A 14,461-nucleotide genomic window follows, 5' to 3' on the forward strand; every position below is an offset into this window, starting at 1 on the left:
CGCGGGAAAATTTAATGACCTTTGAATTGACGTATTTGGGGGTCCGAAACCCCCCTTAAAATTAGTTTGAAGTAACTTCTGTGATTTTTACTTAAACGTGCTTACAATTTGGTAAATTTTCCCGTTTTATTTTTTTTCATTACGATAATTTGAACCGGAGTTATGATTTTTTGAAAATAGGTCAAATTTGACCTTTGACCTATCATAACTCGGTCAAAAATTAAGATATTGATCTGCGGTTTGCGCCAAAATTCTTAGTTTTTTATGCTCTTTCGAATGAGGTATCACAAGATAGGGGTTGCTATTTGATAAAAAAAAGTTGGGGTCCGCAGCCCCTCCCCACGGGGGGGCCCGAAAATTTTGGGGGGCCCCAAAATTAGCCAACATTGATCGATGAACATCCCCAAAGTTTCGTTTCAAAATATCAATTGGATAAAATTTTAGAGGGGGTGGAAGGGACTTTTGGGACACCCTGTATGTTTAATATATAAACGGGATATGAATAATTGGATTGCATTTTGCGAAAAGGAACAAAGAGTATTCCAATGTTGCTAAGATTGTGCAACTTTTTTACCTAGCAAATATAAACTTAACATCTAAACCAGTTTTATCGATTTTCTCAATAAACTATAAATTCAAGACAAAAATTACCTTCGTAAATTTAATGTTTTGCATGATTCCAGTAATTTCATTGCTAAGAATGTAAGTTGCACAATCCTAGCACCACCGGAAAATGCTCTTGGTTCCTTTCTGCAAAATGCAACCCAATTGTGACTGTATTCTTCAAGCTTTTCAATCATGATTTTAATGAGTTTTTTTTGTATTCGTGTTCCAGGTGGTGCAGCCATCCCCGGCAAACGAAAATAAATGCCGCTACCATCTCCGCTCATCAGTGCCGAATTTTTCAACGATCCCAAGTTCGTCGAACATTCATCACGCTACGCGACAGAGTCGCACAAGTACGCGTACTTCATTTTCAAGTTTAAACTTCGGTTGTTTGACTTTTATTCCGTGCTAATGACCCGCCGACAATGTAGTGCAAACTCGATCCTGAACTTCGCCGTTCCAACATCGGAAAGTGTTCGCTCCTGCATATCAAACTTCGCCTAAGTCCCTTGCACGGTAGATAACTCCTCCAAGTTTTCGCACACTCCTCGCGTAATTGTATCCTGTTCTAATTACAACGCGTCGTTTACGGGTTTGATACTACCCTCGCTTGAGCGAGAAAAAAAAATTACCATAATTTTCCGGTTGTAGTGATTGGTGCTAAAATAAATAAACAAAAATTATCATTTTTGAGTCTGTTTTTAATTCCTGTGTAGTTTTTGTTAGGGAAATTGAGCTTTAAAAGTAAGTTAACTGTGACAAGTTGCGAGAGAAGCTACATAAATTTTTTGTGATAATTTTTGTTGGTGCGATAAATTTCGATGGGAAATTCGAGCTTTAAAACGACATTTTATTGTGAAAGAAGTGAGTTTTGATTAATTATATTATTTGGAGGAAAATGATATAATTTTTTTGTGATAACCACCGATAAAAATAAACTTTTTGTCGAACTTTAATACTTTTAACGGGTCCGAATTTGTTATCAAAAAATGTGACGTGTTGTGCGGTTATTTTGTGTTCTCTAAATTATAATCGGTAAAAATTATTCGAATTTGATCCTGAAAAAGTATGAGATTCCTACGAGATCGTACATTCTATATTGCGAGAATGGGATGGAGTCCTCGCGGAGAAGAGCACTCAGCTTGAAGTGCCGTGAAATATTTCTCTGACGGATCAAAGGCGGAAGGTTCCCGAAGCGCACGGGATCCCAGGCCCGGGTCACACCGACGCGTTCTCTTGCGACGCAGAACCGCGCGGGATGCCGCCCCGCGCTCCGAGTCGGAGTCCCGGATGAACGTGTGAGCGGACCCTGAGAAAATGTGATGGAAACGCACAGTCACGCTGAAGGAGAGACCAACGTCCATGCCGTAAGTTTTGTCGATTTTTTTTATTTATCGATCCTAAATGCACCCTAAAGAAAATCGATTAGAGTCATTACCTTCATTTCTCCACATTTTCCGACATTCTTTACACATACCATGTCCGTATCACACCAATGAGCGTGCACTGGAAAAAATTCTCGGCGTTTTTACCAAGGTCCGTTGGTACCTTTACAATCTCACTTTTTTAACCAATTATTGGTAATTTTACAAAAACAGACTGGTAAGCTTACCTGAAACCCGGTATTTTTACTGTTTTTTTCAGGTAAGAATACCACTTTTATTGGTAATCAATTCCCGGTAACTTTGCCATTTTATCTCGGTAATTCTACCACAGTCGATAAAAAATATTGGCGTTTTTACCGGGGTCCAGTAAAAGTACCGAGAAAGTTCAATAATTTTACCGAGATTTCCCGGTAAAATTACCAATTCCATAAATGGTAATTTTACCAAGAAAAAACTGGGATCAAATAGAACCCTGAATTCTTGGTAATTTTACCCTTTTCTAAGTAAGCACCGGGATTTTTCTTTCAGTGCAAGGAGCGTGTTCAGTAATTTTTAATTCTTGCATCTTTGAAAGGGACTAGTGCATTTAGTTCGCATGAATTTCCGTAGATTTTTTAAAAACACTCAGATAGTCCCCTCTTGGTGTGCCGGAAGATCGGCGCCAAAAAATCTACATACATTGGTGTGTTCAACATATCCTGGGTTCGTTTTATCAAAAACCTCACGTTTTACTACCATAGAGCACGGTGCTTTCCACTATAATGTGACATAAATTCAGCGTTTGTTTTCCTTCGAAAAGGCCCGCGGATATAAGTAACCGATGGAGAACTGCACAAAATTTTTTTGTTGATTCGTCTACAATTGCTTGAAAAGCTGATTTTGCATTATTTTTTTTTAAATTTTTTTAATTTTTTTTTTAATTTTTCACCGATATTGAAAACAGTAAAGGAATAGATTTAAAAAGGAGAAAATGCATTGCCTAGTGACGTCATCTGGCGACTTTCCAATTAAACATGTAATTTTGCAGATTACACCATTTATCATGTTTCCTCCAATAACTGTTCAATTGGTGAACCAAGCGTGTACTCGTGTTTAGTCAACTCAGTAGTTTCTACTTAAACACGAAAATATCAAATTTCAGACATCCGCAACTTCTTCATTTAGGCGAAAGTCTGCATAAACTGAACAAACCGCCCCTTTCTCCTTCTTGTATAAATGAAAAAAAAGATAAATCTCCAAAAAGTATTAAGCGGCATGGCAACATGGCCTGGAAGGAGCCTTCTTCGACATAACCGAATAGAAGCATTTATGCTGAGGATCTCTGAGTTTCTTTTTCTTCATCATAAACCCACCCCTTCCTCCCTGGGGCCTTTAATTCTTGTTTTTCTTGGTCAGAGCGCACATAAACTAGCCGTGCACTGCTGTAAAAAGTCGGTCTTTTGTCTGAATGACTAATATTTAACGACGCCTGCACAATATTAGCCGCGGGCCCCGGGAGCTCAAGTATTTTTATCGCACATCAACCGTTAGCGTAATCTATTTCTCGAGCATCTTTAGAGCGTTTCCGGGCCGGGGTGAACATTTATTAAGCAGTTGAAGTTGTAACTGAAATAAGGATCGAGTCAAGGTTGCCAATCATCCTGCCCAAGTTCACGTTACCAAAATTCCTCCCGATCTGAGAGCAAATGATGCATTATGTCGTTTCCTCCACAAAAAAACGTATTTAAAATTCAATGTTGCCAAATTTTCCCTCACCAGTGGCAGTTGTAACCGCGGAATCTCGGGCATATCCAACTGAAAATTTCATTCACTTTTCTTCTGATATCTTGCAAAAACCAGATAATTTTTTTTACTAAATCTGCACAGACACGTGCAGTCTTGTAAAAAATTAACTTTTTTGAGTCAATTTCGAAACTTTGGTATGGAGTTACGTTTCTTTGTATGGGAAATGACGATATGAGACATTAATGCAGGCGCATAGAAGCAACTATTCGTGTCCAGAAATTGCCCGTATTGCATATCCACGACGTTGAAGGCGTTTTCTTTTACCTCAACTTTCAAAAGATGCGTTTAGCGTGCACAATTATATACAGATTGTTTTACACTTCATATTTTTAAGGAGTATCAATATCTTTTTTCATAAATGTTTCAAATCAGTAAGTTTTATTATAAAAACATCTACTTGCTGTTCTTTATATTTTTCTTTCATTGAAGTGTCACTTTTAATCGCAATGTGGAGGATAAATTTTGCAGGGTTCAGGTTCAGGCCAATTAGGTCTGTAATGTAATTTCTCGATATCGGATGCCGTTAAGCATCTTTTTCTGTATGAAAACTCTCAATTGATTTTGCATTTTTATGTAGTAATGGGATGTTTTCACTAGCAGTTCTTTTTTAGCACCGTGGTTTTTTTTCTTTTTTCTAATTCATGCCGATCCCTGTTGAACTTGAGTTACGTGGTAACGAATGTAAGACTGGTAAGTCTTAAACCATTGCACAAAACTGATGCGATTTATTTTGGTTTATTTCGTTTCTTTTCTTTTCTTCTCCTCTCTTTTTTACTTCATTTCTTTTTATGATCTTATAAATGGTTACAGTAGGAGCGAGGGGTACATTAGTGGCAAAAGTTACTGATGAGAATCAATAATTATTAATATTTGCACAAAGTTCTCCAGTGAGAGATATATCAAGCGGCTGCTTTTGCGGGTCCCATCGATAGATGCGGAGCAGCGCTCATCCAGGCGCTTGGAAGCAACTACTCGTGTTCAGCGATTGTCCGTATTGCATATTCTAAAATTTGAAGGCACTTTGGTTTTCCTCACACACTAAACACACTAAACTGTATTATTTAAAATTATTCATGCGCAGCTGTGACTTCTCGACAATGAAAGAGGGTGTTGCTCCGGCTTTGTTGGCTTCGATCCAGTTTCAGGGCGAATTCGCCGAGACAAACAAACCGTTGGCAGCACTGTTCTTTTTCATTACATGTTGATTTTACGAGATACCTACGTTTAATAAGTAGTCATTAGACGATAAAATGAAATTCCTGGACCATAAAACGGCAGCTATTGTTTGATGAGCGATAGCTCCTCACTCGCAGAGGGCAAGCTTAGTGGATAGTGCTCGTTACCTCTGACCTATGAGGCTCATTTTTTCTTCAGAAGTTCTTGAAAGCTCCGCCCTTTAAGATACGTTCATTCTATCTCCAGCTCTATGAATAGAGCTTTACAGGGTTTGTTAAATTTAGATATTCCGAATTGATGCCTTGAAAGCATGACATCATCCCACTCCCATTTTCAGTGTTCTATTGTGTTTGATGAAGTCAAAGGAGAAACTTGGGCCAAAATTTTACGAAGCGTATTGAAACTTTCTTGATTTGAAATCTCTTTGAAATTGCCTTCAGAGGCGATTTTCGTAAGTTGGCAACGCACTGTATTTCCTTCATTTAACTCGCCTAGTACAACAAATTAATTTAATAGGATGTATAGGTATCGATTATGTAACAAGATGGTAAAATAGTGCAGTGTCACACTATTTCGAGGGGCAAACAAGGCCGAACAGCTCACAAACTTCAATTATAGCAAAATAATGTTGTTGAGCTCTTACGAGCCCTCAGTCTTGTACTGGTACTAATTAGAGCTAAAATTTTTTTGACTACAATTGAAATTGTTGAACTTTTTGCCCTTGCTTTCCTCACAAAATAGTGTGGATCCAGCACTATTTTACCACCTTGTTACATACATTTGAGGCTACGCCACATTTCTTAGTGTTATTTTTGTCCTCGTTTGTTCGCAAAGTTCGAATGATCTCCTTTTTATTTCACAATTCCGAATAATTATTTGACCGTTTCCTAAAATAACCTCCCAAAATTTCAGCGCAGAAATTCTCAATTTATTATGATGTCTCAAAAATGAAACAGAAGCAGATATTTTGTGACTCCGCAACCGAGCTACATATTTTCCGAATTTCACCATCACGGAAGTCTGAATTTTTTGGACGAGAATTTCCTTCAAGCATGAACCACTGCAAATTCGCCAAGGATGATCATCCTATGAGCATTCGAATGTTGCCACATTTATTTAAAAAGAAGCATTTATCATTGAATAAATTAGTGAATATGTTCCCTTGGCATTTCCAAAAACATTAGATGAACTCGAGGATAAAATCCTTGGAAGTGTTCCCGGAGGAAAATTCACAATTTTTCGAGAAAATGTCTATTTTAAAAAAAATAAAGTTGGCTTTATCCCAATGTTCATACGGCGTTTTTCCTTAGCACCGCACCATACCGCAGACTCCCTGTCGGGCAAACACAGCAATTTGGACCGCATTAAGCAGAAAGGAGCTAAACCACACCAAATATTGCCAAATTTGATTGGGCAATTTAATCTTTAAATGAAACCGTTTGTGCAGATTTTTATGCAAACAGTGAATTTTCTGCACAGTCAGAAGGCAAATTCCTTACAATTTTCAAACGAATCCGCACCCACATTCTCCCGTAAATAATCAAACTGCCTAGTTAAATTCGGCAGTAGCTGGTGTTGCTTGGTTCCTTTCTGCGAAACGCGGTCAATTTTTCCATAGCATTCTTTAAAACATTTGATCAACTCGAGGATAAAATCCTTGGAAATGTTCCTAGAGGAAAATTCGTAAGTTTTTTAGAAAATTCCTATTTTCAAACAAATACACTGGGAAAACATATTGGATCTAGAGTCCAGACTCTTGAAAACATCAACAAGAAAACATTCTCTTGATTCAATCAGATTTAAGCTTAAATCAAGAACCAAACCTCTTAATTTGAGCGGATTTCCTTTTGATTTAAGCTTAGATCTGATTGAATCAAGAGTCCTTTTTCTTGTCAATGTTTTCAAGAGTCTGGACTCTAGATCCAATGTGTTTTTTTTCCAGTGTAAATTTGGCTTCATCCTAATGTTCATAGGGCGTTTTTCCTCAGCACCACACCGCAGACTCCCTCTCGCGCAAACGGAGCAATTTTTGCGTTACCCGATAACTATTTCTTCGCCTTGAACCGAAAGAGCGAATTGCAAAGCGAATATTTATCCACAAACCGAGCGAGCGGGGGCTCTCGCAGAATGCGCAGAGAGCGGGCGGGGAATGCACGTGGTATACACACCTGTTACTAGGAGAGTCACGTTCGGTATTTGATCATTGTTCCCGAATACTTTGAGAAGGAGCCGAAATGTTATTTCGCCGTTTTTGCAGCCCGGGAACGTCATTTCGGCGGGAAATATTAGCTTGTTAAAGCGCGCACGTGATACCCGGACTCAGACGTCCCGACTCGGAAATAAATTGAGTGGATTGTTTCCTAAAACAATGCGATCGTATGGCCGTTTGCCAGTTGCCGATTTTCACTGCATCTTACAGTACCGCTCTCTCAAGTCCCATTTATTGTACACAATAATGGAGATGTTGCATGTGTGAGGAATTTGCGATTTGACTGTTGATTCTTATGTAAAAGTTCGCGAGAAACACGATGGTGCCACTGGTTTTCTCTGAGATCATCTCCCAAGCTCAAAAAAGTTGAGGCCAAAATGGAGGGGATATCCCACGCTATCCTAAGAGTCCACCTCTACATCAAGACAAATTCTTCATGCAAAGATAGGGAACAAATACATTGACAGGGCTGCCACTTTATTTGGGGACTCCAAAACTGAAAACACGGCATCACTGCTAATGTATTTGCTCCCTATCTTTGCATGGAGAGTTTGTCTTGATGAAGATGTGGACTCTCAGGATAGCGTGGGATAACCCCTCCATTTTGGCCTCAACTTGAGAGCTTTTTTTGAGCTTGGAAGTTGATTTCGTAGAAAACCAATGGCACCATCGTGTTTCTCGCGAACTTTTACATAAGAATCAACAGTCAAATCGCAAATTCCTCACACATGCAACATCTCCATTCGTCACCTTTCGGCCACAGTATCACAAGCGCCGCATGCGACGTCTAACAATTTCCGCTGCCATCTTATTTTTTTACAAAGAAATTGTTTAACACAGCTGTACGAAAATTGCACTGATTTTTTTTTGTGTTGCCGGAAAAATTCAGTGAAATTTTGAAACGGATTCAACCAACAATTTCTCTGAAAAAAATAAAACGGCGGCGGAAATTTTGAAACGTCGCATGGCGTTTGTGATACGTTGGCCGGGAGGTGACGATTGAACTATATTTTTCGATGGACTGCTAGACAAGGCACGGATTCAAGCATTCTGATTGGATCGCGTTAAGCAGAAAGGAACCAAGCCTTAACAGCTATACTGCCAAATTTAACCGTACTATACAATTCTTTACATGAGAACAGTTGTGCGGATTTTTGTGAAAAATTTTCTGCATTTTACGAAACAAATTCCATAGAACTTTCAAAGAAATCCGCTTAAACATTCTCTTTTAAAAAAGTAAATTGCCCAGTTATATTTGACAATAGCGGATGTGGCTTGGTTCCTTCCTGCTAAACGCGGTGCACGATTGCACATGTTTCTGAACCAGAGTTTTTCGTTAAACATGATTCTTGCAATAAAAGTTACTGAAATCAACTCCTAACTAAGATTTTAACGGTTTTTATTTTACATTGGTTTTGAAAAATTTGAATTGCCCGGTCACAAGAAACGCAACTACCCTAAAGACATGAGTCAAATCGCGCTTTCCAATGGTTTTGGCAGGTTTTTCAATCGAACATTGTTCTTCTTGTTCTTTTCCCACCCTTCATTGTTCGAATTGTAAACTTGTGTTAACAAAAAAGTGCCGAACTAGATGCGGCACGACAGTCCTAATATCAAAACCTGGTAGATTTAAAAACGCCTTCAATTGTGGCGTGATACCACCCACATCCCGGAGAGCACGAACAGTTGTATCATTGCGCCTTACCAACGCGGCGGAAGATTAACATTGAAGAAGCCTCCACGCTGGGCTTTGCCGGTTTTTTCTTCGTCGTTTTTGCAGTGGCAACCGCATAGTTCAAGTTTGTCCAAGTCAGGGATTGTACTTAGCAGATTTGTAATTTTCACAGGAGAATTAAAAATGAGCAAGTGGCAAGAAGTAAACCGAAATAATGAGAACTCCAATCAACAATGTAATACAAAAAATTACAGTGAAAAATGTGTATAAAAAGCTTTAAATAGAACGAAAACACACCTAGGATGTTTTCATTGTTTCTGCAGATTATACGCTCATTTTCAAACGAAAACAAAAGCTATTAATAAACATTTGAGACATGGATATATGTGTGCAGGAATGTTGCATTAACTCTTAAGATCCGTCAAGGTGGATCTAAACTAACATTGAGTAAGATACGGAATTTTGTTAAATAACTGAAATACTGATTAATATTTGAATTTCTGTCCAAAATAGGCCAATAAGACTAAAGACACGTACCAGAAAAATTTCCCAGAAAAATGTTTTTTTTATCCACCAAATACGTTTATCACAGTAAAATTTTTGTTCGTTCTTTTAATTAATTTAACAGCAGACAAATGGGCCACTTACGCTGGTCACAGAAATCGTGATTTGACGTTTGATTTTCGTGGATCAGCTATAAATAATAAGACTTGTCCAAACAGGAACTTTCTATACGTTCAGTATAAACCGAGATATCGTGGTTTGAAAAATTCGGCTCATGGCGTCATCCACCTGCCACCACGGTAGTGACACCCATGGTTTCTTTCACCTTGCTTTCATTCAAGTTTCACGTTTAGTGACCAGTGATAATGTGAGTATCCCTGACAAACCAGTTATTGCTCCTCGAAAAACTTGGTTTATTACGTCACCGTATTAGTGACACCCTCGGTTTCTTCCACTTTGCTTTCACCAATCTGTTGAGATACACATTTGCACGGGTTACTCAACTTGAAACTCGGATGAAAGCAATTTGGAAGAAACCAAGGGTGTCCTTCCCGGGGTGGATGTCGTCATAAACCGAATTTTTGAACGCGTGATATCTCTGTCAATATTGATCGTAGAATGTTGCTGTTTGGACGGATCTCAATATTTTTAGCTAATCTACTGGAATAAAGTATTGAAACACGATTCTAAGACCAGCCCAACTGACTAATTGTTACTCTTACATAATACACGTGATAACATAAGTTCAAAAAATAAAAAAATTTTAAAAAAAACTGTTCCTCTGCGGTATAAAGAGGACTATAAATGACACCATAGCGCCAAAATATCACACCGAATCAACGCTCAATAGAAGCAACACTGGCTCTTGACGCGCGCTGAAATTTCCGATGGTTAAAAAAACGTGGGCTTCCTACCACCTCTGGCCCCAATTATGCACCCTTCCGGAAAATGCCCGATAATTACAGGCTTAGGGGGAACTGAATTCCACCACGTATCATTATTACCTCTCCCCGCCTCCTCTCCTCTGACCACTGCCAGATTTCTAACGCAACCTTCCAAATATTTCTCGTCCTCGAGAGAGTCTTCCGAATGGGCCTGTCGCACAATTTATTGCTTGTATCGAAAGAACTAAGGATCCTGATATCATAGGAATTTTTCCTGAGTTTTTGACAACCGGACACCCCCGAAAGATCAGTTTGGAAACGCCCCAAAATTCGGATTTTCAAAAGGGTCACTTTTACACACGAACGGAGTCGGTACTTTCGTGACGTCACAGGACTTGACAAACCTGGTCTCTTCATCGTTTACAATGTATTTCTCCATAAGAAATTGGCAGGCAGCCGCTAGATGAAGATACCAGGTTGGTCAATTGGTCATAGAGTCCCTTTATACTGAGAGCTAAGACAATGTGAATCCATTTCTGATTGGTTCCCGTATTTTAGGCCTCCACAGTGTCACAAACAGGAATAAAGATTACATTCTCCCCAATTGCAAAGATTATAATCTGGAATGGACCGGGGAATTACGGGTTCGGCAAGGAACAAATGGAATGAGAGAAGGAACGAAAAAAGGAATTCGAGAATGGGCCGATCAAAGATTACGAGAAACTTTCAATTTGTGTAATCTTTATTCCCGTTTGTGACTCCACGAGGGGGGTTGTCTTAACTCTCAGTATAAAGGGACTCTAAGTATAAAGGGACACCGGTTCCACTGTGAGGTGAGGCTCAAATTAGGTTAATTTACGGCTCCGACCCGGCTAACGCGCCGGTCGCGCCGCGCGAGTAATTTAAAACATCTGAATCGAGAATCGGGGTAATTGAATATGATGTTTAATTTTAAAACGCCACTTCCATGCACCTGTCAAATATCTCCCGGGCACCGCCTTCAATATTGATTGACGTATGCTGCCCCCCTTCCCCCCTCACGTGGCTTTTTCCTACCGCGTCCGACAGGGGTGATAAATTAATTACCAACTTCAAAAATCGGGCCGTCCAGTTAGGCAGCGCCGCACGGTGGTACGAGCTAGAAGAAGTCGGACAAAATTTTTTTGGCCATTTCAAATTTGGACGTTTGTTCCGTTACAAATTCAATTTCAAGGGGCGTTTCTGAGAGGAATTTTTACGATAAAACCAATGGAACCACTCTTGAACTTGTTTGTTTCATATTTTTGAAAATGAAAGCTTTCAAAGTTTCCAGATTTCGTCTGACTTCTCCTATTGATTCGGTCCAGTGTGCGTCGTGACCAGCGTTGCCTCATGCGGAGAATCCGCCGTAAATGTATTTTGATAAAAAGGAAGGAGCCAAATATATCACGAAAAGTTTTCGTAACGGGATATATTCATGAATTTGTCCTGTAAATTTTTCAAGTTGCATTTTTGAAAAGTAGAGCGTGCACTTAGTTCATAAAAACTTCCTTCTTTAAAAAAAAAAAAACGGAAGAAAAAAGAAGGTAATATCAATCTACGAAAAATGAGTCGGAAGTTGTGTATTTATATCTCCCATCCAAACATGCATCGCTGAGAATGTTAAGGTCTATTTATTTTTTATTTATTTTTTTGTATTATAATTTTGATAGATTCAGCTTCATGAATATTTTTATCAATAGAATATTTAGATTCTAGGCTTGCATGAGTTGGTTTAGAAACAGTTAGTATATTTTCTAAAAGAGCCCGAATTCCGTTTTCATCCTGATTAACAGAAGCCATAGCAGCACCTACCCCAGTCTCAGCCCTTGTCCATTCTTCAACTCTGGTTGCAGCAGGGGTTTATCTGATGATTCGATTTAAGTCAACCGCGATAAATTCAGGAATAAACCATATTGTTTTAACAGTGGCCATATTTTTTAGCAGAATAAATTGGACGTATTTCTGTCAAACGGAACTAAGCGCCATTGGGGGAGGAAGGTAGAGGGGGGCTTGGATTGGTGGCGGAGCCGGGAGCCGGGCTCATTCCGTCCTATACTCGCAATGCTTTTTCATGGCGCTTAGTTCCGTTTGACAGAACGAGCTAGCCGGCATTCTAAATTCCTCAAAAGGAACTCAAATTGGCGCTTAGTTCCGTTTGACAGAAACACGTCCAATTACTCCGAATTTTTCTCAGATTCTAATGAAAATACTTTTAATATCTTAAATCAGACCTCTGCTTGACTCACTGAAAAAAACATGAGGTTCAATTAGGTAGGTAGCGTGATGTAGTCAGGCTCCTTTTGCTTGAATCAGACTTCTATTTCAATTTATTTATGCTAATAAAGGAACTATGTCACGCCCAATCCCTATGCACATAGTTCCCTTTAGCATACACGGAAAAAAATTAAATTGCTGATTCAACAATTTAATTGCTAAAAACAGTGAGTGCAATGTTTCAATGTAGATTTTACAACAAAAAATGCTACTTTAACCACCCCCGTGGTTAAATTAGTTTACAATGTGGTTAGAGTAGCATTTTTTTGTTGTAAAATTTACGTTGAAACATTGCACTCACTGTTTTTAGCAATTGAATTGTTGAATCAGCAATTTATTTTTTTTCCTTGTAAATTCGTCCAACACCTACCTTCAACAGACTTTAATCTGTTTTCTCCGATTCCATTCTTGCCTTCTCAAAAGTAAATTTCTATGTTCTCTCCAAGTTCCATTCATTTTCGTGAGAAAATCTTGGCAACTTGGTTTTATGCACGGTATGTAATCAATTTCGTAGCATTTAAAATTCATCATCTTTTGACGTTCCCTCGTGGATCCAAAGTCACGTGTATAGTCTAGCGGAATAACTCCGGTCGTGAAACCCCTAAAATGTCTGAGCATTCTCTCAATAATTAAACCCACCTCGAGTATACAGCATGAGGTATACCTCATGCACTCTCGTTCTTTTTATCTGATTTGGCGTGCTGGGCGTCGCACACCTTGTCCATAGTGTTAATTAATGGCTAATCAAAAAAATTGATATCGAAACCTATCTTCATTTTCTGAGGAGTCGAAAGTTCCATAAGAATGACCGTATCTCAGAGCTCATGAGACAGTGGACCTTTTCTTTTTTAACTTCGAACATTTAATTGACCGCGGTCTCCTTTCAAGGACCTCTGTCATATAGTTGCATCGATTGGGCAATGATTAGGCTCTCGTAATGCACGTGCCTACTTAGCTTGCCTGGCTAGCCTCCAGTGAACTAAGCAATGGTGAAACAAGGAGGAATAGTTTTGGTAACAAATCAAGAACTGGTTAACCCAAACAATTTGATGGATTGTCTTCTTTCTAGGTATGGGACATTTTTTTAAAGGGGATGGATTTTCTTCTTTCTAAGTAAGTTTTTCTTAAAGCGCGAGCGTTCCATAGGCATTACGCCTACGTGGTAGATGCGAAAATAATGAGGACATAGTAGAAATAATATGCTTGCATCCATATTGCAATAAATGAAGGATGTTAATTTCCACACTATCATCTACCACCCAAGATTACTTTCGGAGAAAAAACAAACGCTTGGGTAAAATAAACAGAAAATTCAAAGACGGAAAGCCACAGTTGGACTAAGATCACATAGAAACCAAAACAAGCCGTGAACTCCAACACAATGTGTTGATAAGGCGCGTCATTAACTCGCACATATCAACCCCTTTAGTTTTCATCTACAGAGATTCAAAATAGGCAAGTAGCACAACAAGAGAATTCATACGATCCAACACTGAGAGGTCAACGACGCACTTTGACGAGACCGTGTATTGTGAATGTAAAAAGCCATTCGAACGAGTTTAAGTTTTTTGATCTGCCCCAAGCAAAACCTCATCAGATTCTTAAAGAAAAGTGCTACGTAATAATTTAAGCGAAGAAAGGAAAAATTTTCCTGAAAGATAAAGTCGATTTAAAGGTATTTTGCAGGGGCTAAAATACCCAAATCACCGGCATCATAAATCTCGTTATATTATTGAAAATAAATTGACTCGATACAAATGCAATTGCATTAGATATGTCTTGATTTTGTTATTTTAAACGTATTTCCATGCAAAGAAGTTCAACCATGTCCATGCTTTATTCATTCATGAATTGAAAGTAAGCAATCTACATCCCGAAAATCTACCGATTTTCCGTAAAAAATTGCAGAAACTTGATATACCAAGTCGATGCACCCACTCGT

General features: G+C 38.8%; 1 protein-coding gene across 3 annotated transcripts in view; it reads left to right on the forward strand.

Annotated features, from left to right (window-relative positions):
- The window catches only part of dcma (decima), a 331,402-nt gene that overhangs the window by 177,681 nt on the left and 139,260 nt on the right, over positions 1 to 14,461 (forward strand). For all 3 annotated transcript variants that reach the window (XM_072303213.1, XM_072303212.1, XM_072303214.1), the window contains exon 3: positions 836 to 1,973. In XM_072303213.1, the coding sequence (XP_072159314.1) occupies positions 1,929 to 1,973 (45 nt within the window). In that variant the 5' untranslated portion in view covers positions 836 to 1,928. The remainder of the gene's footprint in view (positions 1 to 835; positions 1,974 to 14,461) is intronic.

This window comes from Bemisia tabaci, chromosome 8 (genome assembly GCF_918797505.1).
Source record: "Bemisia tabaci chromosome 8, PGI_BMITA_v3".
NCBI lineage: Eukaryota > Metazoa > Arthropoda > Insecta > Hemiptera > Aleyrodidae > Bemisia > Bemisia tabaci.